The sequence below is a fragment of the Setaria viridis genome, chromosome 3 (assembly GCF_005286985.2).
Source record: "Setaria viridis chromosome 3, Setaria_viridis_v4.0, whole genome shotgun sequence".
Classification (NCBI taxonomy): Eukaryota; Viridiplantae; Streptophyta; class Magnoliopsida; order Poales; family Poaceae; genus Setaria; species Setaria viridis.
The window spans coordinates 47,159,854-47,186,130 of NC_048265.2; the positions used below are offsets into that span (position 1 = coordinate 47,159,854).

The 26,277-nt window shown below is 40.7% G+C and overlaps 2 protein-coding genes and 1 pseudogene across 6 annotated transcripts; all 3 read left to right on the forward strand.

Moving 5' to 3' along the window:
• The first annotated feature begins 466 nt into the window (after positions 1–466).
• On the forward strand, positions 467–18,051 carry LOC117848660 (uncharacterized). 5 transcript variants are annotated; one of them, XM_034730149.2, is made up of 36 exons: positions 468–929; positions 1,111–1,198; positions 1,327–3,551; positions 3,836–3,950; positions 4,221–5,012; positions 5,223–5,523; positions 5,599–6,077; positions 6,661–6,787; positions 6,869–6,993; positions 7,307–7,953; positions 8,066–8,183; positions 8,298–8,414; positions 8,674–8,768; positions 8,955–9,106; positions 9,285–9,340; positions 9,425–9,638; positions 10,436–10,855; positions 10,965–11,242; positions 11,376–11,461; positions 11,528–11,614; positions 12,225–12,486; positions 12,573–12,995; positions 13,087–13,183; positions 14,017–14,333; positions 14,477–14,587; positions 14,741–14,908; positions 15,013–15,141; positions 15,236–15,325; positions 15,440–15,546; positions 15,629–15,777; positions 16,426–16,508; positions 16,583–16,678; positions 16,830–16,952; positions 17,037–17,120; positions 17,255–17,395; positions 17,480–18,051. In XM_034730149.2, the coding sequence occupies exons 1-36, from the start codon at positions 649–651 to the stop codon at positions 17,813–17,815; spliced, it is 9,519 nt and encodes a 3,172-aa protein (XP_034586040.1). In that variant the 5' UTR covers positions 468–648; the 3' UTR covers positions 17,816–18,051. The 5 variants fall into 5 exon arrangements, 4 of the variants coding, with proteins under 4 accessions (XP_034586042.1, XP_034586040.1, XP_034586041.1 ...); XM_034730150.2 differs by lacking the exon at positions 468–929 and having other exon boundaries at positions 1,145–1,198; positions 1,327–1,449; positions 1,530–3,551; XR_004638906.2 differs by lacking the exon at positions 17,480–18,051 and having other exon boundaries at positions 467–929; positions 16,583–16,595; positions 17,255–17,336.
• Positions 18,052–18,438: 387 nt separating this feature from the next.
• Positions 18,439–20,690, forward strand: LOC117849360 (cuscuta receptor 1-like; annotated as a pseudogene).
• Positions 20,691–21,638: 948 nt separating this feature from the next.
• Positions 21,639–25,250, forward strand: LOC117848662 (cuscuta receptor 1). Its single transcript, XM_034730153.2, has 3 exons — positions 21,639–22,566; positions 22,655–22,798; positions 22,977–25,250. The coding sequence occupies exons 1-3, from the start codon at positions 22,143–22,145 to the stop codon at positions 25,061–25,063; spliced, it is 2,655 nt and encodes an 884-aa protein (XP_034586044.1). The 5' UTR covers positions 21,639–22,142; the 3' UTR covers positions 25,064–25,250.
• The last annotated feature ends 1,027 nt before the right edge of the window (positions 25,251–26,277 follow it).

Consider the following 26,277-nt stretch of genomic DNA (forward strand, 5'->3'; position numbering starts at 1 on the left):
AGATTAGGGTGATGGCGTGGCGGATTAAGCTTCGAATCTAACTTTCACCCTTCTTTTGAGCGCGTGAGTCATCTTATAAAAATGTCTAAGAATATACTATCGTTACTTGCATCTTTCTTTTTTGAGGTCTTGCCTTTATTTTAAGTTAAGTTTATCTAACTTGATCAAATTTATATAAAAAATATATTATTATTTACAATACCTAATAAATATACTTTCAATTATCTTATGTGGATTTTAATGAAACAAATTTTGGTGTGAAACTTGATCGCTATGAGAAATCTTGCATTTTGGAAGAAGGAACTATAAAAATGTAAGAGGCTGAAGAGAGATTTCTTTTTCAATCTTTTAAGACTGTTATTTTGATTCCCCCTCTAACTGCAGCATCGCTCCATTGCATCAGCAGTTCAAGTTGCCGCTATATTCACTAATCGTTATCCCCTTTTTGTCCCCGTTAACCAAACAGCCCAGCCCAGCGTCCTCCCGTCTCCGCTCTCCGGCTCTCCCCCCGCGCCGCCGGCACCCCTCAACCTCAACCGCTGCAATCCGGAGTGCCCTCCCCACCTCCCCGCGCTTGCATAACCCACCCGCCCGCCACCACCCAAAACCCATGGAGCCCTAGCGGAGCAAGCCTGACCCTCGTCTCCGATGGTCCTCGCGGATTACCTGCGCGCGCGGCTGCTGGCCGCGCTGCGGCCGTGGCTGGCGGCGGACCCGGCGGAGCTGCGGGTGGAGCCGGGCCTCTTCGCCCGCTCCCGCGCCGTCGCGCGCGGGGTCGAGCTCGACCCCGCCGCGCTCAACGCCGCCGCGGGCGCGGGCGCCACGTTCGACCGCGCGGCCGCCGCCGAGGTCGAACTCGCCGCCTCGCCCTGGGCCGCCCCCGCGATCGACGCCGTCGTGCGCGGCATCGACGTCGCGCTCACCCTCAGGTAACCCCCGCAATCCGACGCTCGTACTGATGGAACAGTAGTTGCGCCACCATCGTGCTGAATAACTACGGCATTGTGCTATCATGGAGAGTGTTTCGTATCGAATTGTTGTCAAATATAGATGGCCATGGCCTACAGCCTTACATAAGTGGGTGACACAATTTTCGTGTCTATTTCGAAGGGACCCTGCGCCGAAGAAACAGCGGCCGGACTACAAGGAATGGCTGTCCAAGGAGAAGAAGAGAGTGCTCGCATCACTGGATCCTCAGGTACGCCACTTCCGACTCTTTCTGTTCATGTTTCTTCACCCAATGTGCTTGCCATCTCACGCATTGAGCTTGCATTTTCTAGTTATGTTAAACACTGATCAAAATCTGCATGTCGTGCCACTTGCCAGGGCGAGATGTTGCATGAGATGATTGAAGGTGTGGTTAACTCCCTGGGGGATAAGTTTGCCTCAGTGTTTGCCACTGTGCTTCTGAACTGCAGCCAGGTGCGGCTTCACGATGTCACGATACGAGTACGGTACCTTGACGACTCCCATGTTTTGGTGTTGAGGACGACTGACTTACGGTTTGGCCCTGAGCTTGTTTTCCGCAGCTCTCTGTTCAGAGGACTAGTTGGCTCTTTTATCCCATCCAGGAAGAAGAATAGCCTGCTTGTTAGATGTTCTGAGTTTGAGTTTCTAATGAAGGAGAATGATTCGGTAGACTGCAGTGCATCTTTCACCGGCATATCTGCTTCGGTTAGATTGGATAATCTGCAACTTGCTGGTTTTGGCATTCATGTTGACAAAGCGTGCTGGGAAATTTCACCTAAATTTGCCCCTTCACTGATGGTGATTTTGGATATTACAAGCCAGAAGGAAAAGTTTGTGGTTAGGAATGGCAGAGAGCTTTGGAAAATCGCTGCACAAAAGCTTGGCAGCTCAGTAGTCCGTCGAAGATTTTCTTTAGGCAAATCTGTAAGCTGTGCTACTTTCTGGCGGCGCTATGTTCATGCTTACGTACTGTTGCTGGCATTAGTAGGGTATCCCTCTGACAAGATTATAGCGAGGAACTGTGGTAGGGGATCAAGGAGCAGGAAACTCTGGAGTACTGTTAAGGATCAATGGGAAACTGTTATCAATTTAGAGGAGAAAATCCCTGCAGAAGCTATTGCCAGGGCGCGGTGTGCTGCACGTTCAAAATTAACTGTGTCACAGCAACCAAGCAAGCAAGAGTCATCAAAAGCACTTCTTGTTTCTTCTTTGCTGAAAATCCTCACACCCTTTTTATATTTATGGAGGTTTCTTGTGTTCATATGGATGTCAGTGTGGGCAACTGTGGGCCCTGGAAACAAAGCATCATATGCACATATTTTTCCTGTCTCTACTCATGATGTAGACACGGAGCTTCAGCTCAGTGTACACCTTGGGGAACTCTCTGTAACCTTGTTACCTGTTACTGATCGATTCACTGATACAAAAAGATCAGACAAAAGAAACAAGACTTATCAGATTGATTTACCTGTGAATATTGTAATGAGGTCATCATGCTTACTTTACTCAGCTGGTTGCACCACACAATCATTGTTTTTAGTTGTTGGGGAACTGACGGCATGCCTTTCCGGTGTCCCAAAGTTGCTACAAGCAGACAATAGTAACAGTCCCAGGAGGAGTCCATCTTTTAGAACAGCAGAGTTCACCGAAGACGCTGACTCTAGGATACTCCTCTGGAGTGACTCAGCTAGCATGGACCTGTTGTCCCGGCAACAAGCCAATGGATCTTTCTACTATAATGATGATTTGCCCACTGACCTTATAAAGAGTAATATGGATGAGTTATGGTCAACTTGGATGACAATTAGCAATTTATACAATGAATCGGGTGTGATTCATCATGAAAAACCTTCTGTTATTTTTGAATTCAAATATTTTCTCATTGATCCTTACAAAGGTATAAGTGGTTTTCGGCAATGTAGATTCACAGTTGGGAGATTAAACCTTGATTTGGATTATTTATGTGCTTCATCAACGTATCTGCTATACAGACAGTTCATGCACCACAAACAGCTGAAAGAACTAACTGTAAGATCAGCTGACCTTTCGAACAGTGCTGGCACCTATGTAGCACCTACCAGTGGACTTGTTGACAAATTGAGATCATATGATCATGGAATGAAGGTTGCAATGTTGGGTGTGATTCCAGAAAATACTCTTCAAATTGTAGCACTGGCTGCTGGTCCAAGGATAAGGTTATTCTTCGATAAATATAATACATTGCAAAATAGCAAAGATGTATACAACCCCTTGCTTTCGCAGATGAATAGCAGGTCCATAGTTTTCAGTCTAGCATATGTGGAATGTGCTCTCTGGCCAGCATCCCTAGCTTCTCCAACTCTTATGAGTGCTAAGTCACATGCCAAAGAATCACATAGCACATTTATTAGTGTGAAGGAGGCCCAAGAACATCACCAACTACAAACAGAAAGGAGCGCAAGGAATGTTTATCCAGGGTATATCGTGCTGGATGGATGGTTCGTCTTTGCTGGTTTAACTCTTCTGATAGATAATCCAGAGGCAAATCAGCAGTGTCACATTTTTGGACCGATGACAGCCAATTTCCAGATTTCAACAAGCAGGTAGCATTGTCCAACACACTGCATTTTCATGGACGTTTGGCTCTAAAAATATTTTTGTTCAGTACGTTACCTAAACTATATTTCCGGTCTGCTATTTGTTATGAGTAGTTAAGTCCGAAAGGTTACCTATGGCATATAAACCAAAAAGCTTTGGTAAGCGAAGCAACTTGTAATTTTAGATTAAAATTGTTCATTCTACCTGCTGTGTCCTCAATTTGCATATGATTCGAGTGCATTTTGTTAAAAAGTTTGTAAGTTAGCAATTCTTTTATTTCACCTTTCAGGAAGTATTTCTATTCCTTCTTTGGGGTGAGCGACATTATCTCAGTTAAATTAGGAGCAAGAATTGCTGGATGCATAGGTTTCTTCTGCATGGATGAACTCCTCATTGTTTGCCAGGTATGCACATTGGTTTATGTCAGTTTTCTTGAACATTATTAAATCATTTGTTGATTATATTTATCTGTACTTTGTGAGGGTTTTGAGACACAGTCATAGAAGAGCCGGATAATGCATGATTTAGATTGGCTTACAGTAGATGAAATTTCATCCTAAACCATCCGTAGCATATATTTTATTATTTTTTTATTATTTTTGAATCAAGTAGAATATAATATGTGCTTTAACTAACTTTACATTACTCTTATGTTGGTTATCAACACTTTGCAGCTTATTGGAAGCATGCATCTGGAGGTATTGAAGTCTGACCTAGGCAACATTAAGTATTCTGAAGATTTTATTGGAAGACTAGCATCGTTTTATAAAAACGATATTCAGGGGAGTATAATGGAGCTTGTTGAACATATTGCCCAAGAAGACAAAGTAGATCCTCATGTAGAACTCAGTGTTGAAATGCAACTTGATTTGGAGTCAGCATACATCATCTTTAGTGCTTCACGTGATGTACTTTTCACAAATCCTGCTGAGTTTATCAACAGTTTCATAAACTACATCAGCAGCTCACCTGTATTTGGGGGCATAGCAACACAGGAATTACTTGATGTATTAGCTCCAGGTGTTGGGATCTGCATCAGAAGTTCTTCTATGAAACTGTTGCTCAATGGACAATGCACAGACTTCCTTGTTAGCCTATCTGGAATTCAGGGTGTGGTGTTAGAGAATCCAGGTGAAATGGGTATTTTTAATGATATACATCAGCACGGAGACATATCAAATGGCTCACTACATAGCGAGAACCAGTTCATTATATCAGAGTGCGTCTTTAATATTAGTGTTGGCCCCATGAATGCCAACTTGATTGACGAGAAACTGCAAGATGAATCTAGAAGTTGTTGCATTTCTTATTTAGGAATTTGGTATTCAATTAAAATAGAATTTACAGAGGTTTATGTTGGAGACTACAGCATACACAGTTACCTATCTGAATTAAGTCAACGCAACAAACATAAAATCTCTCTGTTGATCCATGATGATCTTCAGGTTGTCAAATGCAAAATCCAGGTGCACCACTCTTCTTGAAGCCTTTTCTGCTAATTCTGCTAGACAAACATGATTTTTTATTAGCTATATTGACATTATAGTTGCATGCTTTTAATTGCCATGAATTTTCCAGATATGAAGCATTTAGTTTGTTTCTTAATTGTTCCTAATTGGAACCCCTTTTTTATTGTCCTGCTTTTAAGGCATATTCTTTATAACTGCAATTGACAGGGTGGTTTGATCTTTCTGGAAACAGTTTCTTTAGCTAAGCTAGTTTTGTGTTGCAAAGTTTACTTTTGGCTGCTTGTGAATCTCCCACTGCGGGCAACGTCAAACTTAGTCAAAGATTCGGTAACTCCAATCTCTGCAGGAGGGAACTATATTGTTACCACCAGAGATAGTGAGAGGGAGGCAGCAGCTGTGCCTTTAGGTACTAATGTACAAAGTGAGGGATCCCAATTGAATGCCATCAAATGCCTCGATATTGAATTATGTTGTTTGTCCCTAACTCTTGTTGTCGCGGATAAATCAGGTAACAGTCCTATCTGTTCATCCTTGGTTCAATTTTGCTGCCAATAGATAAATTATCATTATTTCCTGCATTTAGGTACACATCAGGGATTAACTTTTGAAGTTGATGCAAGTCTTCAACAAATAAATCTTGGCATGGAGTTTTTGTTCGAAGTGAAGCGTCTTTCGATCTCCACTATTAGTAGTATTTGCAAGAATGCCAATGAACAATTAAGAGATGTACCAGCACCTCGTTTTCGATCCAGCAAGGCTGCTGATCTTTCACCTCAGTCTGAAATTCAAGAGTATCTCCCATTTGTAGAGGCAGACAATATGGATACTTATGATCATGATGCTCCTTCAAGCTCAACTTCTGCACTGCGAAGTTCAACAGACAACACTTCACTAGATTTTTCATCACATGAAAATCAAATCCTGAAGCATTTCTCTTCTTATCTCAAGATCGAGAGAAAAAAATTTGATGGCGACTCCAGTTTGGTACATTTGACTGGTGATTGGTCTGGAAGTGGATCTGTTTCTGGTTTGGAGGTGACAATGTCACTCTCAAACATTGAGGTGATCCCTCTCCCTCAATCTTTCTCTCTTCTGGACTTATTATGCTTTGTCTGTAATTAATGGGTGACTAGCAGTTGTGAAAACAAATTAGAAATACAAGAAGAGTGATGAGAACTAGCATCATTTAACACCACGTTCTAGATTCTGGATCAAATTTTTTAAATTGTTCTTTCATCTCCGTGTTCAGAATTGGAGCTTACATGGCACATTTATGCCTGCATATTACTACTATTTTCATCATTAGTACTTGGACAATGTCTTATGCTAAAACCCTTGTTTTCAGCTAGGCACAGTTTGCCCTCCTCTAACCATGATACCAAGAGTTTTTTTTTTTGTTTTTTGGGGGTAAAGAATGAATCTTTTTGCCAGCATGTGCCATTTGCATCCTCTTCTGTGACAAGCACTTACTTTTGGAGAAATGAACTGAGAAAATATCTTGTTAGGAGTATGGAAATGCATCCATCACAGTACATGAGTACAAAATACAAAACATTTGGTCATGGCTATCCAAATTAGATTTGGACCAAGTCTACTGCAAATTTTCTTCTATGAAATGACCAATGAGTAAAGGTTCTATCTGCAGATGGTCTCATCATTACTTGCTCCTTTTTATGGGATAATGAGTTCTGGCTCAACTCAGAAGGAAATACCGTCTGGTGGCATCACTCACCAAGCACAGCTAGATAATATGGATTATACTATACCAGATGGTAATTCTGCTTAATGATAGATGCATGCATCTTATAGATCTAAAATTGACTCTGCTAATCTATGTATTACTGCCTTAACAGGAGCAATTGTTGCTATAAGGGATCTTAATCAACAGATGTATGTATCAGTCAAAAACACTGGAAATACCTACCAAGTGGTTGGCGCATACCATTATTCCCTTGCTGGTGAACATGCATTATTTAAGGTTATAACTTGATACCTGTACACTGGAATTAATTTCTCTATCTAAGGTTATATCTTGATACCTATATACTGGAATTAGTTTCTCACTATTAATCATAATAATCTACTCCCTATGTCCCAAATTACTATTCGTTTTGGCTTTTTTAGGTACATAGCTTTTGATATGCACCTATATATACTATATCTAGATACATAGCAAAAGTGATGTATCTGGACAAGTCAAAACAAATAGTAATTTGGGACGGAGGGAGTACAAGGGATGCTGCACCTATGTGCCTAATTATTTAAAAAGACTAGTTCACCCTTTTTTTCAGGTGAAACACCATAAGAGATGGAGATCCAACATACAGTGCATTTCTCTTTTGTCTTTATGTGCAAAGAATGATGAAGGCAAAGAGCTGGCCCTTAGTTTCTCCAAAGGATCAGATTTTGTGGAAGTTTCTTCTTATGTTGACAAGCCTTGTTCAATTTGGAGCACACTTCCTTTCAGAACTGATAATTTTGATGACGATGGTGATGATGGAAAATCTTACAAGGTTATACCAAGAAGTTCATACCATCTTGTCAACAAGAAATACAATTATGGCATTGCATTTGTTGATGGCTTGCTAGAGTTTGTGAAAAAGCCAGGAAATCCATTTAAAGTGCAGATTTTCGATGAATCTATTGTTCCCCACATGAGTTTGGATAATAACACTTATTTAGATGTGGAAGATGACGTTCCTTTTTCTGTAAGGGATAGATTGGCGAGTGGCGCAAGTTCTCAACATGTAATCATCAATGTTGACAAAATTGTTTTTACCATCACTCATGAAGTGTTTGATACTGATAATGTTTTCCCTCTTGTCCAAACCTGCATAAGTGATATCCGTGTTGTTACACAAATATTCCCATCCAAAATCAGGATTCTAAGTTCATTTAAAGTCTCGGGGCAGTACTTCGATGCACGGAGAAATCTGTGGTCAGTAATCTATAATCCTTGTTTTCCTGTCTAATAGTGTTTTGTTGGTTTCTTGCAAACTGGTGAGGAGATTTGATATTGAGTTGCTGCTATCTGATAATCTGACACACAGGGAGGACCTTATCTCTCCTATCGCCTCCTATACATTCTTTCGATCTAGGTTCTTTACCCCAGATCCAGTTACTAAGTATGGAAAGATGCCCATCCGTTTCTTCTTTCACTTAAAGCAGGTGCGATGCTTTAGTAATATGCTCGTTTCAATTACACACAAAAATTTAGCTGTAATAGTTTAATCTCACCTTCATTCTTTTCTTTTGACAGAAGGCTCATCTTCCTTCTTGCAGGTTGATATATTTATTAATGAGCTTTCAGTTGACATCCTTCTATATTTGGTTGGGAAGTTAGACTTGATGGGTCCATATGCTGTGAGAAGCTCAGCTATCTTTCCTAACTCCTGCAAGGTTTAAATTAAAACTTCTATTTATATTATTCAACATTCTAGCATAATTGATTTTCATTTTGGATACATGAATATGAATTACATTGTTATGTTACCTTTCTAATGATATGGCTGATAGCTTTGCGACTCTATTTTGCCATATTCTACACCTTGCTTTATATGTGCTGTGTTGCATATTGCATATATACTTTTGATTTTTTTTCTGTCTTTTCACTATTGCCTCTTTCTGAGGTGGAACATACTACCCATTGCTTCTGCAGATAGAGAATGGCTCAAGGCTGGCACTTGTGTGCCAATTTAAAGATACTGGGGATGCAATCGTTCCTGGACAACAGTCAATTTCAGTTTTCTTGAGGTCTGTTTATTTTGTTGGTTACCTAGATCATTCTCGACATCTTAGGAAAGGATATGTTTGTACATTATCATCAATGGACAATGGATAGCCTCTGACTAATTCAGTTCTCTGGATGTCCATCCTTCTCTTGCACTTTTATATTCTAATACTGTTATGGTTGACACTCCATGTTTATACATCCGCCAGGCACTTCACATTTGATGATAATATTTCACATGATCAAGATGTGGTTTCTATTTGCTTATTCAAAGAAGGGGTATTTTCAACTATTCCAATCAGCATTTCCCTCCATGAATCTGGTATTTTCGCATGGAGGACCCGCGTGTCACCTGTCAAAGGTATTTCTTTCAGCAAATATTTATCCATCGAAATAACAGTATCAGTTTTGTGATTAATGTTTTGAAAGTGTTCTTGTTCTTAATTATGTGTTGCTTGATTTAAAGAATGTTTTGGTTTGAACTACTTTTCCATTACCGAATGTTTTTGGTTTGAACTACTTTTCCATTACCTCTGTAGACCTGAGAAGCTTTTCTGGACCATTTGTTGTGGTCAAGGTGTCCCGGAATTCTGAGGTAGGAAAGCAAATGCTTTTGTAATTACATGTAATTATCTTATTCTGATTGTGGGTTCTAATAGTTAATGTTGACTAAATACAGGAAGGCTTATCTCTTTCAGTTCAACCTTTGTTAAGGGTCTATAATAAGAGTGACTTCCCCATTGAGCTTCGGTTTCAGAGGCCAAACAAAACTAATGAAGAGGCCGCATTTGTCACAGTTAGAAGTGGAGACATGGTTGATGAATCTACTGGAGTATTTGACGCCATGGATTTATCTGGTGGATCGAAAAGAGCATTGATGTCTCTAGCTCTTGGCAAGTAACCATACCTTAGCTTGGCATGATGTTCTCATTTTGCATGATGATTTAGCTCCTAATTCATTGCGTGGCGAGGGATGGAAAATTGTTGGAAAAAAGGGGTAGGAAAGGTCCTCCATAGCACCATAGTATACACAACCTTAGTTTCCTTTGGGTATTCATCTTCCCAGTTTGGTGTCTATTCAGACACTATCTTCCATCCACCCTTCAAAAGATGGCTGTGCAGGCGTGCAGCAGTGTTTTTACTCTTGTTAGCAATAGAATTATTTACCTTGGCAGTGATGGTAACTAGAAATGATTTGGTTTGCGTTAGCGTAGTGTTAATCCTGCATACCATTCTTACCACAGACATCCTCTATGTGCAGCTTGTGCAAGAAAGAGTTTCCATACTGAATGCCTCCATGGGTAGGTTATTAGGTACTATTCACCTTGCACACAATTACATGTTGTGAAGCCTAACAAATAAGCAAATTTTACTTGCATTTGTGAAGCCTAACTGCTTGTAAACTTTTATGTGTTCCGTAACCCATGTGTGTGTGTATATATATGAGTGTTATTGCTGTATCAATTGAATAGGCAAGCAGTGCTCAAATATTCAAATATCGACAACTCATGCAGTCTATGTCCAAATCGTAAACTAAGTTCAGATATTGTCATTCCATATACATATGATGTACAATGTGGCTCATGCTCCTTGTGGTTGCACATCCAAGTGTGTATGAGCCTAAAATGGCAAGTATGATGTAGTAATTATGAATTCCGTACTTATCTGACAGCTGTTCAATCCATTTCAGGAAAATTTATGTTGTCAATTAGACCTGAGATTTCGGAATATTCTGAAAATATTAGCCAGCCAACTTCAGTGAACTGGTCAGAGGACATAACTGGTGAAAAAGCTATCCGGATATCTGGGGTTATAGAAAAGCTTAATTATAACCTAAGAAAAGCATTCAATGTTGATTCCATGAAGTCTTCTTTCAGCACGTTGAGTTGCCCACTTTTTGCCAATGGCCATCATGTTACAGATCTTCATTTTTTAATTCATACCCTGGGTAGAGATGTGCCCGTGCAGCCTACAAATGGAACTCGTCTATCTGAAAGAAGTGCACCAGTAACTTTACAGGTCCAGAGAGAAATTTTTATATACCCAACTGTACAAGTGCATAATTTCTTGCAAACAGACATACAAGTAGTTCTGACAGATTGCCAACAGGGTAAGTTCTTATCTATGAACATTTAGTTGTGGCAAAGTGAATGTTCCTATTGAAGGAAGCCAAAACAAAAGATGATATGTTTGACTTATTTGTTTCTACTATAATACAGGAAATGTCATAGAAGATAACTTTGGCAGCATTGGCAAGCAGGCAACGATTACAAGTGGTTCAAGTGCTTATTTCTATGTGAATCCTGCCCTATTTAATTTCTCAGTCACATTGATTTCATATGGTTCGAAGTCTATGGCAGTTAGTAGTAGTGACTGGGTTAAGAGGATGCGAAAGCAGACAAGTGGAGCTCAGTATCTTGACATGCTGCTAGAATTTGTTCCTGGGAACTTTCATTCTTCTTTAAGATTATTACGTCAAGATAAAGGCCTGCTGGAGGTAGGATAATGACTTTGATGTTGTTTTCTTCTCAGTTTTCCATTGATATCTTATGAAACTGCATGCTTTTGGGAATTAAGAAGTCTGAATATATCAAATGATCTACCTGATAGTCAATCTATTTATTGTGCAGGTTGCTCTATTCACAAGATACACTCTACATAATATCAGTGACTACCCCTTACAATGCACACCTTCCCATCAAAAACCACTGCCTGCGTATGTAAATTGAGTATTAGGTAAGCATTCATACATGGTTTACTCATGAAATCTGAAATGTTGCAGGTCGGAATCTGGAATGAACAATATCAATCTTCCTCCCCGACATGGTTGTGTTTTGCCCTCAATGTCAATGAACTCCTGGTTTATAAAGTAAGCAATCACATCGAGCTTTGTTCTCTCTTCATTGAAAATGGCTCTTGATTCAACACAGCAGAGCTAGTTAGTTTGTGCAAAATTTCATTCAGCCACTGTCTTATCCATACAGTTTGCTTTTTGCAAATAGTCAATCTGTTATGGTTGTGAACTCTTTGTTCCTACCCTCAGCTAGTGCCTTCTCTCTAGCTACCCTGGCAGTACACTTGCCTGACCATAAAACAATTATTTCAGCACTGTAGATAATGTTTGGTATATTGCCAATTTGCCACCTTCTGTGCTATCATAATCATATGGCTGGTTAGGGGTTCCTGCCAGAAAGTTCATAAACAGCATCTATGGCTTGTCTATTCAATGTCTTACAACTTATAGGCATGCATTTTTTAATCTTTTATTCTTATTTAAGATGTGGGCCATTCAATTCAACTTTTGTTGATTGAGCAACATTCCCACATTGTCTATGATTAGTCTGTTCATGGAAAATGAAAGAATGTTAAAGTCAGGAAAACATGTTTCGTGTTAGCATAAAGCAGTGCAGTATTCTTCCCTGGCACCAAGTCTGCAAAACATGTTTAACTATGAAACATGACAAGCTTATATATGGCAGGTCAAGCAAATTACGAATAAGCCTACATAGTGAGAAAGGATCAGAAGCTATTATTGATTTGGAAGCATTGTCTGGCTTCACTGAATTTTTCATAGAGATCCAAGACAATATAGCGCCTCATCGTATGGCAGCTTTTGGAGTGTCATTGCAACCTGTTATGTATAACTTGCCCGTGCCATCACAAGTTGTACTAATAGTTCCAAGATATGTTGTTTCAAACGAGTCTGGTGCTGCAATTGCTGTTCGCCAGTGTTTTGTTGAGGTGTGTCACTTTTTCTCTAACATGTATTGATACATTCGTTAACTGCCCTCGCCTGATGCTAATGGTTTTGGTTACCAATTTTGTAGCATGAGATAGATGGATTGACAGTTGAAGCTAAACAGCGGGCTACCTTACAGACATGGAAACCTGGAAAAAAGCGAGAAATAAACTACTTTGATTTATTTGTTAAGAAGCACAGAGATGTGTTTGAGGATTCTCGCATTTTCATCCAGTTCTGTCCAAAAGAACCTGGATTCAGTTGGTCTGGACCAATCTGTGTTTCATCAATTGGCCGTTTTTTCTTGAAATTTAGAAGATCGGATGGCATGTTGACAGATGGTATTAAAAGAGACCCCATAAATGATGGGAAGCTGAAACTGTTTGCTTCTGTTGATGTTGTTCAAGAGACTACTTCTTTTGTCTTACACTTCACTAAACCACCGAAGGTTACTCTGCCATACCGAATAGAAAATTACTTGAATGAAGCATCTATCATGTATTTCCAGAAGGTGCCAATCTTTTTTATGGTTCTATCATTCTATTCTATCCGAAAACAAATCATTATCGTGATATTACTAATATAAATATTAATTTTTCTAGGATTCGGTTGAATCAGATGTATTATGCCCTCAAGAGTCAGAACAGTACGCTTGGGATGACTTAAGTTTACCTCGCAAATTGATTGTGCGCATTGTTGGTAAGTTCTTAACTCCTAATTCTATAGATTTACTACTTCTATTGCTTCATGTTTATGTTGGTGGTTGTTACTAATTACAAAACCAATAAAGAAACTGCATTAACGTTCCGTATTAAAATATTTCATGTTGCTGCAAGCACCTTTTTACTGTTTGTCCTCCTTTTCTTTTTGTGACTTCTGTGTGATTTCATCTCTAGCCCACCCCAACTTGCCTGGGATTAAAAGGTTTGTTGTTATTGTTGTTGTTGTCTATGCAAAAAACGTTACAATGCACAATTCAACCCCTTGCAATACCACAAATTGGGAAGATACACTACATAGGCAGAAAACATCCTACTCTAGAGAATAACTACATGACTAGACATAACAACATGCAACATCAATGCTCAGCAAAGTGCTAAGCCAGAAGTCACGTTACCACTTAATACTTGATAGTAAACAAATTGTACGGACCTTTCTTTTTTGAAGTGAGCCTTAAACATTCATAGATGGTAGGTATTAGCAATCGGTAATATCACATTGCATGTAATTTAAATTGAATAAATCCAATACTGCTAACTACTACAAAGAGTTATATGCGATTTTGTTTTGGTTACTTAAACTAGTAAATAATAGAAATGAATTGATCACATGATGGTGTGGAACACACTAATTCAGTTACAGAGTGTTAATAGTTAGTAAGATTTTGTTGGTGAGATGCCTTGTTTTATTCACATGACTTTCTTGTCCTAGTCTTGCCTAGCAAAGTCTTTTCTGGCTGACACATTAGTGCTTTTCACATTTTTTATTGTTCTTTATTCATATCTTGTAACATTATGATTGATCTTCTCCAGATACACCTGCACTGCGTGAAATTAAAATTGATAAAATCAGTCCATGGAAGCCTTTTTTGAAGATGCGGCAAAATACCAGGCTGAATCTGGATTTCTCATTCAGTGATGGGCTCAGTTCAAGAAAACAAAGATTTGATGAATCATTTGGACTGAGGGTGTTCAAAATTGGCTATGAAGTGTATGCTGATGGTTTAACCAGAGTTCTACGAATATGTGAACATGCAGATAATCCCAAAATCGAGAAAATCCAACGGCCAATAGCAAGCCTACAGTTCAGAATTTCTTATGTGTGTATTCATCTTCTTGACAAGGGCCAGGTTTGTTCCTTACTTCCTTTTGATTTCATCCTGGCCTAAGCATGAAACAATTTTTTTCATAAATTACGTCAGCAATCTATTCATATTTGCAAGTCAAACTCAGCCTCAGATTTCTTTTTCTATTCACGTTTACCTTGTTGAAGAGTGGGGAAAATGTCCAATTGCCATCTACAATAGTAACAGCAAAACTTCAGCATGTATCTGCTGATTCAGTTGTCACAGATAGCTTCAAGCATGGATCTGTTGCAATTCATGTAAGTAGTGGTCCCTGTGAAATTTTATATGTTTCAATGCAAACAATGCATGTAGCTAGACTAACTATTGACCAAAATAGAGTTTGCAATTTTTGCATCCTTCTTTTTGTATATTCTTACTTTTGGGGCTTATATATATTTAAATAACTGCAGTCAGTGAATGTGGACGAAAAATGGGATGGAGCTTCGTTTGGGTCAATTCTTAGGAGGAACAAGCTTCAGGATGCTGCTCTCGATGAAAATATTCTTCGTATAGTCTTTGTACTGAATTCAACCAACAGCAATGTCAAACAAATACAGTATTGTTCGATAATTCTACAGGTAACTTAAGTGGCTCCTTTCTAACATCCGCAACAGTCTGTTCTTAATACTCTTGTTCGTTATTTCGTCCATTTAAATTTTCTAACAAAGATATGATGTCACAGCCTGTTGATCTGAAGATTGATGAGGAAACATTAATGAAGCTAGTACCATTTTGGAGAGCATCCCTTGCTCCTTCAGGAACACCGAGTACACAGTTTTATTTCAGACATTTTGAAGTACATCCAATTAAGGTGCCTTGGTCGTTTTATTTCACATCTGTAATTATCACGTGGTATTATTTTTGAAACACTGAGTGGCTTTTCTTATGAATGCAATGGTCTAAAGATTATAGCAAGCTTTCGTCCTGGTAGCCGACGCACAACTTATAGTTCTGCTCAAGAGGCTCTGAGAGCACTACTTCATAGTTTTATAAAGGTATGTTTTTAAGCATCTTTCATCTGTTGTTAAGTGGGCACCTTGTTGATTATAAAAGGGCCTCTTTCATTACTTTATATCACAGTTTCATCTCTTACCTTTTTCCAATTTCAGGTGCCTGAGGTTAGCAACTCAGCTGTGGAGCTCAATGGGGTTCTCCTAAATCATGCTTTAGTTACATTCCGTGAGCTACTCCTGAAATGTGCTCAGCATTATTCATGGTAAAACTTTCCCATTTCTTACACCATCATCTGTTGAGTCTTGATTACTTAATTAATGAATAATCTTTGAGTATTTTGATAGGTATGTCTTGAGGGCAATCTACGTAACAAAGGGAAGCTCATTGCTTCCTCCATCTTTTACCTCAATTTTTGATGACTCTGCTTCATCTGTTCTTGATGTTTTCTTCGACCCTTCTGATGGATTGCTCAATGTCCCTGGGCTTACCATAGGTAAAAGATAAAAAATATGTTCTGATATTTGTAGGAATACTCCATACCATTGTAATATGCTGAGTTAGTAACTGTTGCAAAATCACTTGATTGGAGCCCTGGTCTTGTTGCAAAATTACAATAATATAACAGCATGTTTATTTGAGGCACACATGATGTTGTTTTATTTGAAGGACTATATTATGGCTAATGGTTTATTGGTTTGCATCTAAAAATACAATGTTTCTCTAAACTCCAGGAGCTCCTTGCTAGGTCGCTGGCTCCCCAAGCTTAGAATGCTTGTGGTCTTGGGTCTGGCCCTTTTCTTTTCATCAGTGGCGCGAATATACCCTTGTTAGGAGTGGGTGTTGTGTGTCTGTGTGAGTTGGTGTTCAGGCTAGGCTTTTAGTCTGGCCCTTTTCTTTTCATTAGTGGCGTGAATATACCCTTGTCAGGAGTGGGTGTTGTGTGTCTGTGTGAGTTGGTGTTCAGGCTAGGCTTTTAGTCTGGCTGTTTGTACTTGTTTTTTTGGTCTTTTGTTTCCTGTCTTGATGAAATGACATGCAGTTCTTCTGCATTGTTCGAGAAAAAAAATACAATGTTTTATCCTCTGTTATAGATTTTAACTTATGACTTGTTTACTTATTTGTGGATTGTGCATTTGTGCAGGCATGTTTAAATTTATAAGCCAGAACATGAAGTCGGGTGGTTTTTCTGGAACAAAACGGTACCTTGGTGATCTCGGGAAAACCGTGAGCTTCTGAAACTTGCTAGTTGTATCAACAATGTCTTCCAAGGGATCAATGTCATGTTGAGTCTTCTGTAGGTTAAAACTGCAGGTTCGAATGCTCTCTTCGCCGCTGTCACAGAAATTTCAGATAGTGTTGTGAGAGGAGCAGAAACAAATGGTTTGAATGGCATGGTATACTCTCTTTTGACATGAACTCATGCCACGCATCCTTTTTTGGTCCCTTAAAAAAAGGAAGCCACGTGCAGATAGACTAGGTCAACAGACTTCCTACTTGCAGTTGCAGCGATAACATTATGAAGCAATTTTCCTCTTATGTACATAGGTTACTGGTTTCCACCAAGGCATTATGAGGTTGGCCATGGAGCCATCTGTATTAGGACAGGCTCTAATGGAGGGAGGACCCGACAGAAAGATCAAACTCGATCATAGCCCCGGAATTGACGAGGTTCTGCCTATCTGTTACTGATTTCGACACTTTGTAATAAGGATGATGTTACCAATTTTTAACATGTCCTGTACCATTGTTCAGCTATACATCGAAGGGTACCTACAAGCTATGTTGGATGTCATGTATAAGCAAGAATACCTCCGTGTCAGGGTGGTCGATGACCAGGTAACTTTCTTGCATCCATTTGCTTTTTGCAACCTCCTACATGTTTTCACCTAGGACTTTTGTTTTCTTTTCCCTCTACATGGAAATACTGCAGTTTTCCTGAGCAATCTAATGCCGGACTCATTTTCTTCCAGGTTATCTTAAAGAATCTACCACCAAACAGCGCTTTGATAAATGAAATCGTGGACAACGTCAAAAGCTTTCTTGTGAGCAAGGCATTGCTGAAAGGAGATTCTTCAACACTCCGCCCGCTCCGCCATCTGCGAAATGAACGTGTAAGTATTGTCTTCACACGGAAACCATACCATAAGGAAGACGCCACCTGTTGCCTGTGTAACCGACCTTATAACTGCCTGCAGGAATGGAGGATCGCGCCGACGGTGCTCACACTGTGCGAGCACCTGTTCGTGAGCTTCGCTGTGCGCGTGCTGCACCGGGAGGCCAGCAAGGCCATCGGGGAGGTCATGGCGAGAGCGAAGAAACCCGCTACTGGAGGAGAGGGTGAAGGCGACTCGTCGCCGTCCGGTGGAGTCCTGCTGAAGCGGAACAGGCTGTGGACTGTCGGGAGGTTCGCGGTCTCGGGCATGGTCGCTTATGTGGATGGTCGGTTGTGCCGGCACATACCCAACCCCATCGCCAGGAGGATCGTGAGCGGGTTTCTACTGAGCTTCATCGAAAACAGGGGCAACGAATAGGCAGGCAGGGTACGAACACGGGCATCGCGTTCTGCTCCTGGCTCCTGCAGATAAACCGTACCAGTTTACCACGGTGAATAGGCACGCACGTCGCACAAAGAACAGATGTGTGGTAGACTAGTGCACGTGACCGCTCCTCACTGCAACGTGTAGAGTTGTACAGAAATTTTGACCGCGCCGGGCGCACGTTTGGTGTGCAGAAACACAGGGGACAGTAAATATATCTGTAATTATTACCTCTCCTCTCGTTAGTTACGTTTCTATGTCGTGGTTGTATAACCATAGCCAGGCCCTTCTGTGGAGAACTCTTCTGTTCAAATGTTACACTCCCACTGTCCCACACTCTCTACCCTCGCACCAGTAGTCTCACCTCCGCTCTCCTCTCAATGTCATGCAGGAGCAGGACTCCGGCTCCCTCCCTGACGGCAGCCCCGCCGTGGCCACGTGGACCTCCGCCTCATTGCATTGCAATTGCCAGTTTGCCAACGAAGCTGGCGTGCCGCCTTATTGCCGCTGATGTCTGCAGCACCATTTCATCATCGACTTCAAGCTGCTTTGATGGGTATGCCGCTTGATTGACCTGCTTCTTGCTGTGGGAGTCAAACTTGCACCCAACCTGACATGCAAAGTCGAAAAGAGTCCATGCCCCAGTGCCGCTTTATGTTATTTGGGTCAGCACGGAGAACTACCTGGGCAACTGTTTGATTGGGAATAATATCTTGGAATCTCTTGGTAAATTGGCTTCTCTTGAAGTCATAATTTTTTGTTCAACCAGTATCAACGGTGCTCTTCAAAACACAGGTATACAGACAACCAATTCTTAGCATTCTCTGTTTTGTGTTGCCATTGTTTCTTTTCTTTTTGATCGGTGCTGCGCTTGTTTCTGTTTATTATATCGTATGTCTACATCAGGTCAGCTTTCAGAAATGTCAAGAACTTGCGAGAATTGCTTCTGAACTGCTCCAAGCTAAAGGAGGTTGATCTGTCAGGGAATGCTCATATTTCTATTGATGTGAAATTCTATAGAAGTGTACCTCCTTTCCAACTTGGAGAGCTAATGCTCTCTGGGTGCAACCTTGACCATAGCATCATTGCAGGACCAAATTTCCTCAGCACACAACATCATCTGCAAATTCTTGATTTGTCCAATAACAATTTGACAGGAAGTATTCCCACTTGGATACTTGCAAACCAATTGACCCTTGTTTATCTCAATCTTGCAAATAACTCATTAGTAGGTTCATTGGATCTGATATGGCAACAGCAATCTAACCTCCAAATGATTGACATATCCATGAACCATTTTGTTGGACAGCTGCCAACAAACATCAGCTCAGTGTTTCCAAATCTAGAAATTCTTGATACTTCTTACAACAGTATTTCTGGAGACGTGCCACCATCACTGTGCAAGATCCGAAACTTGACAGTTTTGAACCTATCAAACAATAAACTTACAGGAGTGGTGCCAACTTGCTTGTTTACTGGCACACTAGATATGTTGAAGCTCTCGGACAACAATCTTGGGGGTCTGATACTCGGCGGGGTTAGTAATTTACCCAATGTTGCAGAAATCTACCTTGCTAGCAATAATTTCGAAGGAACACTTCCTAACAATCTATCTGGGAATCTGGAAGTTATGGATTTACACGATAATAAGTTGTCCGGCAAGCTTGATATGTCATTTTGTAATCTTTCTTCATTGGAAGTTTTGAGTGTTGCTAGCAATAGTTTAACTGATGAAATTCATCCAGCGATTTGCAAACTGACAGGTCTTCAGTTTTTGGATATGTCAGACAACAAATTTCAGGGTCTATACCCAAACTGTGTCAGCAACTTAACACTGTACGGTTTCTGAAAATGTCAAGCAATAACCTGTCTGGCTTCCCAGATGCTTTTCTCCGTACCTCTGGTGTTGTAGCTTTGGTCTAAGATATAACCAATTCAAGGGCAGTCTTGATTGGATACAACATCTTCCTTATATAAAGATGCTTCTGTTAGGTGGGAATATATTTGACGGGCAGATTCCCTTGCACCTATGTCATCTCCAGTACTTGAATATAATTGACTTGTCACACAACAAACTTTCAGGTTCATTACCACCATGCATTGGTGGCATCTCGTTCACATACCATGAAAATGATCTTAATTTTTGGTCCTGATCTACCAAAGCATGGGCTTTCGAATATCTTCTTCTGATACAAATTATGATGATCCACCTTTCATGTCTCTTGATACTTATGACCTCCAAGGTTTCACCTTCTCCACTAAAGGGAACCTTTACACATATGGTCGCACTTTCTTCAGTCTAATGTTTGGCATAGACTTATCTGCAAACCTGCTATCGGGTGAAATATTTTGGGAGGTAAGGAACTTGAGCCATGTCAAGTCGCTGAATCTATCACACAATTTCTTTACCGGCCAGATTCCAGCTACCTTTGCAAACATGAGTGCCATAGAAAGCCTGGACTTGTCCGATAAAAAGTTAAGCGGATCAATACCTTGGCAGTTGACTCAACTTTCGTCGTTGGAGGTGTTCTCTGTGGCTTACAACAATTTGTCAGGGTGCATACCAAGCTCTGGCCAGTTTGATTCATTCAGCGCAGAGAGCTACGTGGGCAACGTTAACCTTCACAATGTATCACAGGGGGACAGGTGCTCTTCCATGCCAGGCCCTGTGGAAAAGGAAGCTGTGGAGGAGGCATCTGACGACCCCGTCCTTTATATTATCAGTGGCAGCTCATTCGTATTGGCATTCTGGGGCACTGTCATGTTCATGTTCTTCCATTCGGTCGGTCAGCATGTGGTACTACAATTGTAGAACAGTATGTAGAAGCATCACGATTTTAATGGGATCTTTTTTTTTTGCTTGCTTCAAGTTTTCTTTTTTGAAATGAATTAGGCAGAAGAGCTGCCGATTATATTAAAAAGAAGATAAAACTTAGATTGGGTAGTACAATAAGAATACATGCCGGTCAGATTGGGACCTCAACACATGCCACACAATCATAACAACTACAACAACATCAACACCAGCCGGTTGGATTAGGACATCACACGAGCCCACAACAGATAAAGCAACAGATGACATAACATCTTGACATTTCTGTTTTTGTTTTCTTAAGATCTGAAATTTCAAAAAGTTCACGAAAATGCCTCCATACAGACTGGCATTGAGAAAAACCATATGTTTTTTTAGATAAAGGAAAGAATCCGGCCTCGGTCATCCACGAGTGGATGCCTGCAGCCAAACTAACACCACAAATACAGAAACTCAGCACTTAGGCTGTTCTAGCAGTACTACCCTTGAAGACTCACAGTTCACTCCAAAGACAGGAACACTAACACGACTCCTAAGCACTAGACAGGACTCTAAGATCTTCTCCGGTGCCTAGATGAAATCCTGTTACTGAAGAATTCTTCTTCTGAAGTTCCAGCCACACTTATTGGAGAAGAATTCCAAGGCAGTGCCTTCGAGCCTGCTACAGTTGTTCTTCATTTCATTTTTCTCTTCCTCCTTTGATAGCACCGCCCATGTTCTTGTCCAATAGGTCCCTCTGAAGATTACCTGCAAGAAGGAATTAGTGATCGTGCTTTTGAACAGTACATCGTTTCTGTTCAACCACATAGCCCAACAAAGAGCAGCAGCTCCTATAATCATCTGGTTTCTAATCTTCCGAGGAAACCCTCTAACCCAAGATCCCAGCATATTAGGAACACTCGCCGGTGGTTGAATTCCAAACGAAAAGAAAACCGTACTCCATATGAATCTGGCAAGATTGCAATCAAAGAAGAGATGTTGCACTGTCTCTTTTGATCTGCAGAAGCAACATTTGGTACTTCCTTGCCATCTCCTTTTAGCGAGGTTGTCCTTTGTTAAAATCACCTCTTTCTTTAAATACCATAAAAAGATCTTGATTTTTAATGGAAGTTTTAACTTCCAAGCAACACACATGGATGGTGTTCTTTCAGCTTGCATTATTTCTGTGTACATTGACTTCACTGAGAAAACTTTGTTTTTATTCATATTCCAAATAAATCTGTCTTCCTGCCTGTCTGTACCATGACTTGATGCGCCGCGTTTGTGCAATCGTTGATCAGTGCGTTCGGTCAGCTTTGACGGCATGAAACTATGAACCATTCAGAGCATATTCAAAGCAGAAAGAATCCGTGTTAATTCCACTTAACTTTATGTTATTTTCTATTTTATCACGAGGGAAAGTATATTCATGCCGGCCGTTTTATATCAAAAGTCTGCCGAACACACCATCCTCTCACTTTCTCACAAAACCTGAGTGTCTAGCTCCAATGCTCCATTGCTTGTGCGGCCATGGGAGCAATAGCAAAACCCTTGCAGTCACGGACTCTGGGAACCAAGCTTTGGGTCCTCTCCATTTTGGAGTTCATGTTTTACATGGCAGGTGGCTGCGTTGTCGAGGAGCGGACTGCTCTTATGCGCATCAGATCATCGTTGGTGGAGGCGAACAGCTCGAGAGCTCCTCCTGCTTCATGGGGACAGAGCGATGACTGCTGTTCCTGGGAAAGGGTCACATGCAACAACAGCACAAGAGTATCGGCGCTCGACCTCTACGAGATTTATGTTATCCAGTCAAACTACAGCACTGAAGAAGATCAAGCAAACTTTGGAGCTGAGGGTGGATGCTGGAATCTCAATCTGACGATCTTGTCCTCGTTTCATGAGCTCTTAGTGCTGGATTTATCTTGGAATTCCGCTTGTCTTCGAAATTTTGATGGTACATAAGTCCTCGGATGCATATGCGAGTAGTGGTACATTATTGTATCAAAGCAGATTATTCGTAATTCTAAACAACTTCTTCTCAGGTCTGCAAGGATTGGCTAAACTTCGGTACGTGGACCTCAGTTTTAACAGTTTGATTGGGAGTAACATCTTTGAATCTCTCGGGGCTTCTATTGAAGTTATAGATATTTTGTCGAGCAATATGAGCGGTGCTATTCAGGATTCAGGTAAGCAATAAGTAAGTCAGCAATAAGAAATAAAAAATGTCAGGTTTTAACAGTTTGAAGGTCAAAGTTGTCTAGTTTTGGGTTTTGAGGGCTAAAACGATAATCGGACAGTAGTTTAATGGTCAGAAATCGACTTATTCCTTCTATTTATTATAATTGTATGTCTACTTCATGACAGCTTTCAGTAATCTCAAGAACCTGCGAGAATTGTATCTAGGACACAACCAATTGCATGGAAGCATCCCAGCTTCCTTGTTTGAGCTTCCACACCTTGAATATTTGGATCTTTCAGGAAATCTCCTACGAGGGCTACCTAGAAACCCAAGTTTGAATCTCTCATCTTCACTTCAAATTCTCAAGTTATCAGAAAATAATTTGCATGGGACATTTTATTTCTTTTGGCTACGGAACTGCGCCAAGCTAATGGATGTAGACCTATCAGGGAATGCTGATTTGGCTATTGATGCAAAATTCCATAGAATTGTGCCTCCATGCCAACTTAGAGCACTAGTGCTTTCTGGATGTAACCTTGACAATAACACCGTTGCAGGACCAAATTTTCTTAGCACACAACATCATCTTCAAACTCTTGATCTGTCCAATAACAACTTGACGGGAAGTATTCCCACTTGGATCCTTGAAAACGAAGCGACTCTTCTTTATCTCAATCTTGCAAATAACTTGTTAGTAGGATCATTGGATCTGATTTGGAAACAACAACCTAATATCAGATTGATCAACATATCTATGAACCATTTTGTCGGACAACTGCCGGCAAACATCAGCTCAGTGTTTCCAAGTCTAGAAGTTCTAGATACTTCTTATAATAACATTTCTGGAGACTTGCCACCATCACTGTGCAAGATCCAAAACTTGACATTTGTGGACCTGTCAAACAATAAACTCACAGGGGAGGTGCCAGCTTGCTTATTTACTGCCACACTATTAATTTTGAAGCTCTCGAACAACAATCTTGGAGGTCCGATACTTGGTGGGGCTAGTAATTTGTCCACTATGATAGAAATATACCTTGACAGCAACAATTTTGAAGGAACATTTCCTAACAATCTATCAGGAAATCTGGAATTCATGGATTTACATGATAATAACTTGTGTGGCAAACTTGATGTGTCTTTTTGGAATCTTCCTTGGTTGCAAGTTTTTAGTGTTTCTACCAATAACTTAATTGGTCAAGTTAATGCAGCAATTTGCAACTTGACTAGTCTTGAGTTTTTGGATATGTCGGACAACAACTTTGCAGGGTCTTTACCAAAGTGTGGCAGCAAGTTAAGACTAAAGTTTCTGAACATGTCGACCAATACTCTATCAGGCTTCCCAGGTGTTTTTCTTAATAGCCCCAATATTATAGCTCTAGATCTAAGATATAACCAGTTCAAGGGCAGTCTTGATTGGACACAACACCTTCCTCAAATAAAGCTCCTTTTGTTAGGTGGAAATAGATTTGATGGTCAGATCTCTTCAAACTTGTGTCTTCTCCAGCACTTGAGTATCATTGACTTCTCACACAATAGACTTTCGGGTTCATTACCACCTTGTATTGGTGGCATCCCATTCGGATACCATGGGGATGACGACGACATCTTTTGGGTCTCGGTCGGTCAGAGCACTACAATGTATTTCCCTGTTCCAGGTTTAGATGGTCCGCCTTTCATGTATCCTTATTTTTATGATCTTCAAGGCTTCACCTTCTCCACTAAAGGGAGCATTTACACGTATGGTCATAATTTCTTCAATCTAATGTCCGGCATTGATTTATCTGCCAACATGCTATCGGGAGAAATCCCTTGGGAGATAGGGAATTTGATCCATGTCAAGTCGCTCAATTTCTCACACAATTTCTTTACCGGCGGAATTCCAGCTACATTTGCAAACATGGGCGCCATAGAAAGCCTGGACTTGTCGAACAATAGGTTGAGTGGATCAATACCTTGGCAATTGACCCGGCTTTGGTCACTGGAGGTGTTCTCTGTGGCGTACAATAACTTGTCAGGGTGCATACCGAGCTCTGGTCAGTTCAGTTCATTCAGCGCAGAGAGTTATGTGGGTAACCTGAACCTTTACAGTGTATCACAGGAGAATGGGTGCTCTTCCACTCCAGGTCCTGTGGAAGTAGAATATGTGGAGGCATCTGACGACCCAATCCTTTATATCATCAGTGCATCATCCTTCGTATTGGCATCCTGGGCCACTGTCGCGTTCATCTTCTTCCATTCGTCCGGTCAACATGTGGTGCTTCAACTGTAGACGCATCACAACTTCCAGGGGCTCTTTTTTTGTTTTTGCTTGCTTCTAGTTATGTGCAATCTGCAATGATAATGTCACAGATGACCGAACTTGTTGAGATTTCTTTTCTGTTTCCGTAAGTTGTTATGTGTGACAATGAAGTCACAGATAATAACAATGAAGTCACATTTGCCTGGTATTGTTGTTATGTATGAATCTTTTTTTTAAAAAAAAAAAGTTTAGTGATGTGTTGTAGTGAGACCATCTCGCCCAAGAATGTCTCCATCACACATTCACACTGCACCCATTTGTTCGCAGCACTTTTAAGTAATTCATAACGTCTTCTCTGTGTACTTCTAAGTTTTAAGTCACAGCACGGAGCGCAGTCAGTATCAAAGATGAGACTGAAGCACTCAAGGGCGGACTCTCTTTGCCAGGAGAAGAAATTGAAGGGCAATCAATCAGTGCTTCCACTACGACCTGCCTTTTTGCCGTGGAACATGATTTCGCGCCTAACCTGCCATTCAAAAAGAAAAATGCCCATGCCCTTTTACTACGCTATTCCCTATCCAATCACAAGGGAAAGCAGGCCAGTCCATAATATAAGCAAGACTGCATAACACTAACTTCTCACCATTTCTCTGAAACCCGAGTCTCTAGGAAAAAAAATAAAAAAATGAGATGCTTTGGCTCGTATGCATCTTGCATCTCATGTTTTACATGGCATGTGGCTGCATCGCTGAGGAGAGGATTGCTCTTATGCGTGTTGGATCTTCTTTTGTGGAGGCCAAGACCAACTCCGAATTTCCCAAGTTTTTTTTTTCACAAATACGTAGAAGAACTGCGCATCATTGTATTAAGTAGAAAAACAATTTTCATTTTTACAAACTCCGCAGAGCCTGAGAGGAGATGCAAGAGGGGCCACCGAAAATCTATTCCTATTGCTACTACTCCTGCTTAAGACAACCTAGACGCCGAGCTCCTGCTGCCACCCTAAGCCTGGAAACCCAGAGTTGGTGAGGTGCATCAAAGCGCAGGGAGCAAGTCCCTGCTTCGAAGTGCTTCCTACGCAACTCCTCGGCATAAAGCATCTTGTACGCCGCCTTCGCATCAACAGTGACGGCTGTTGTCTCTGATGTGACATCAAAATGGCGCATCAGGACTATCTCTGCGTGTTTCAAAGAGGCCACGCTCGCCAATGGATGATTCGCCAAACTCTCACTGCGCTTAGCCAG